This window comes from Ruditapes philippinarum, unplaced genomic scaffold (assembly GCF_026571515.1).
Source record: "Ruditapes philippinarum isolate M1 unplaced genomic scaffold, ASM2657151v2 ctg2892_1_1_1_1, whole genome shotgun sequence".
NCBI classification, from domain to species: Eukaryota; Metazoa; Mollusca; class Bivalvia; order Venerida; family Veneridae; genus Ruditapes; species Ruditapes philippinarum.
The window spans coordinates 33394-37387 of NW_026856552.1; the positions used below are offsets into that span (position 1 = coordinate 33394).

At 31.9% G+C, this 3994-nt stretch overlaps 1 protein-coding gene across 1 annotated transcript; it reads left to right on the forward strand.

Annotated features, from left to right (window-relative positions):
• Positions 1–1900: 1900 nt before the first annotated feature.
• Positions 1901–3732, forward strand: LOC132746958 (cytochrome b-c1 complex subunit 8-like). The gene is made up of 2 exons (XM_060736249.1): positions 1901–2097; positions 3443–3732. Exons 1-2 carry the CDS (start codon positions 1941–1943, stop codon positions 3535–3537), a joined length of 252 nt encoding a protein of 83 aa, XP_060592232.1. The 5' UTR covers positions 1901–1940; the 3' UTR covers positions 3538–3732.
• Positions 3733–3994: the final 262 nt, after the last annotated feature.

The following is a 3994-nucleotide window of genomic DNA, read 5'->3' on the forward strand; positions in this document are numbered from 1 at the left end:
CCATTTGTGTTTTGACCTTACAATTGGTGAAAATGACCTCGTATGATGTCATAAATTGCTGACTGCATTGCATGCATGTATTTACAACATATAACTTAAGTAAAATATGTCGAAAGACAGAGACATTTCACTGAAAATACTTCAGGCCTAAAATAAAAATTGATGTGTTTCTGGTGGCGAGGCCAAAAAAAGTAGGGTCGGTAGGTCGGAATTTTTTAATTTTTTTTTCAGTCAATCAACGAATGTAGATATGTCAGATACGGATTATATGGACTTTTAATTATATTCTATAGCATATAAAAGTACTTAAAAATGTTAGACTACCAAACCTAGACTTCAATCTTATATTTTGAAATAAATTTTACCAATGGCATGACTCGACTTTCGTTTTCATTTTTTTTATTCTTACCGAACAACTGACTTCAATTTTAATATTCTCACTCTTAACATGACCATGCACGTCCAAAAAATGTTTTGAGCTGTTTTGCTGTGGTCAATTAATTTGATTTCCTGTTTTGCCAAACTATGATCGTAATTTTAAAGGAAATGGCCAGCAGTGACACTTTGGCTGCTTGTTGTGCCGCCATATTTGCCGGTGCGCGTTAAAGCGTAATTGGAACACGAATCGTCTGCCTGACATCGTTGTCGACTCGCAATACTAAAACCCGTCTTTGGTACGGTTGGTTCGGACGCCATTTTTTTTTGTACATCAATAAAAAACTTTGGGTCGGCGCTAAAAAATAGGGTCGGTCGGGCCACCAGAAACACAACATTTTTTGCCCAAAAACCTTAAAAATTCACTGTACCCATATTTGTACAGCTTATATTTTTAAAAAAACCCTTTAAAATTTAATTTTTTAAATTTTAAATTTCAAGTAATTGATTCAGAGTAAATTTCATAAATGGGTAAAATTATTTTTATTAAAGTTTAAAAAAGAAAAAAATTTATTTTTTTAAATTTCATATATATATTTTTATTTACATTTTCATTTTAGATCCCATTTTTCAGCTTGGGTTTAACCCAAAAACAGATTGCTATTCCACCCAAGATTAGGGTAATATTTAAATGCTTTTCAAGGTGAAAGAGACTTTTGCCATTTTATTAAACCAAGAAAGGGTTTTTGAAATTGGGGGGGCTTTTTTTTTTCCCTTTAAATTTAAAAGGGTTTTTTAATTTTTTTATTCTTTATAAAATTTAAAATATAATTTTTAAGTTTTTCATGAGGGTTTTTACTTGGGGTTTTTTCATTTAAAAACTTTTTTTTTCCTGACATATTACATTACAGTTGAAATATCCTTTAAAAATAGCCAGCCAATCAAAAGGCGTCATTTCGTATGACTGTAAACAACAATGGATGCCTCCACGGTCTATTAACTTATTAATAAGTACACTACAAAACATGAGTGATTTTGAACTTGTAACAAACATAAAAATGGTTTGCAGTAATAAACAACATGCCATAGTTGCTTTATTTAGTATTTTATTTAATAATCAAGTTCCATATAAAAATGCAAAAGAAAAACAGCTTAAGGGCGTCAAAACTAATACTCGTTTAATAAAAAATATTAATAACAAAAAAAAATTGGCATTTTTAATTAATATCGGAAATTTCAACAAGTACATGTTTATAAATTGTTGAAGGTCCAACATATTCATTAGCTTAAAGTACAGTGACAATTTATAGCCAAATTATTGTCCACTAAATTGCACATGTCCCCACTAAATTGCACATGTTTTGATGAGAATCTCAAACAAGAATGTCAAAAAATATCAAACTTTCAAAGTAAACTGAAGTACATGTAGTCACCTTTAATGCCTCGCCAGCTTCTGTCCATTTTCTTCAACAGAAGCTGAGAACTTGCAATATTTGACACAACTTTTATGTTGATAATTGTGGAACATTAAATTTTCATTTAATTGTTTGTTTTTTCAGGGAATCATGGGGCACAGAGAATTTGGAAATTTGGGTCATACGAATCGTGTTATTTACTTTGGCTTGTCTCCATATGAACAGAAGGCGTACAAAAATGCTTTCGTAAAAGGAATTCCAGCCGCATTAAGACGTTATGCAATGCTTTTTTTGGTTGCATCTCCAGGTAAGTAATAATAATGCTGCCATGGAGGATTATAATCATGATATTGATGGAAAAATACCTGTCTTCATGTATGCTTCAAAACATGAGTTCCTAGTCTCTGCCTTTTATGGCCTGTAACTGGATGGAGTATTTTTTAAACTACAATGTATTTTTACTATGCTTAGATGATAATGTCATTCCAATGTTTTGTCACAACTGTGGCTATAGAATTAATAATACACCAAATGTTAAAAAATGTTTTGCCAATAGAAACTTATACATACCGGTAAAAGAAATCTTGATTTTATTTTCAACTGGGTTGATAATTTCAACTAAGGTAATTGGATAGAAGTGTACTTTGGTGAAAAATTAAGTAACTGGTTGGATTTAAAGAAAACTTTGCTCTGCTTTTTGTCATAGTTAATTGCCTGCTTTCACCAAAGTAGAGCTATTGTCAGACTTGGGCTAGTATATGAAAGGCTATCATGGTCATCTTTCTTCCTCTTTAAAGTTAATCTCTTCAACATGGGCATTGCTCAAAGGTTCAAAAGGAATGAGGCCGTTTTTATGTCATTGTATTTATGTAATGGTAACCAGTTTATTCAGAATTCCATTGTAAGGGCGGGAAATAGATTTTTTCCCTGCTTTAGCTGCCGTGGGCCCGAAATTTTTATTTGTCCCATGTAAGCTTTCTGTTTGTTCATCAATTTGATGGGGGTTTTTAAGATGTTATAATGTGTTTGGTCCCATCACAAATCTAGTTCTGTAGGTTTTTCAAAGTCAAAAGGTCACTCTTTGTATTCCAAAGTCACTGAATGTTTTAAGCCCCAAGGCATTTTAAAAAAGTTATTTTAACCCCCTATCCGCATTTGAATAACTCAATAGGCAAGGGTTGGGAAAATCGTTAAGTTTTCCTTTACTAATGGCTTTTAAATTTAACACACTTTACTAGGGGTCTAATGTCCCTTTTTCAAGATTAACGGTGGATGAAGGGCCCTATAGAACAGGAACTAACAATGTTCCCTAAGCTAAAACGGATGGGGCAAAAAGGCTCAATCAAACTGAGCCAGCAACATGTTCAATTTTGCTGTGTTCTTTAGGGATTCTTTTTTCTCTATTTCATCACAAGAACAAATCCAAAGTCCCTGGTGGGATTCAAACCAACAATTAAGTACTCTGCCATGAAAGCCATTTATAAGATTAGTGTAGATTTACATATATTTGTGAAATGTAGATTTGGTATTAATTATTTAAGGGCTGTATTTGACAGTTACTGTACATGTATGTAAATGTACACAATTCTGATGTACATTGTAAACTGAACTATCGGTCTAAGTCTTAGAAAATCTTCTTTTTTTTATTTCAGGTGTGGGCGCAGCTATTTACTCTATCAAATGGTCGAAAGCAAAAAATCTTCAGTTGTCAAGGAAGCAACCAGGACAGTTTGACAATGACAAATAAACAGTTTATGCCTCATAGAATTCACTTAACACAGTCTAAACTTTTTATAAGATTCTTCCTTTTTTCCGTAAATTAATTGAGAAATTAAAAACAATGAACATTTATTATATTCACAGCTTTACTTGATATTAATCAAGTATCCAATATATTTTGAATGTTAGTTTATATGTGTTATTAAACTTATGTAAAAACCAAGTTTTTGGTTGTTTTTAGCTCAACATTTTCAAAGAAAAAGAATGTTGGTTGGAGACCACCAAAACCGGACAACCACCAAACCCGGACTGCCCCAAAAATGTCTGATTTAGTTGTTTTCGATCTATCAGTCACTTTTTTATCAACAATAAATGCATGTTTCTTCTATAATTAAATAAATTTATTTCAACTATCGTAAATGGTAATATTTTAATGTCAATTTCAAGAACATCGTCGTTGGAAATTTGGAAAAAATGCCTGACCT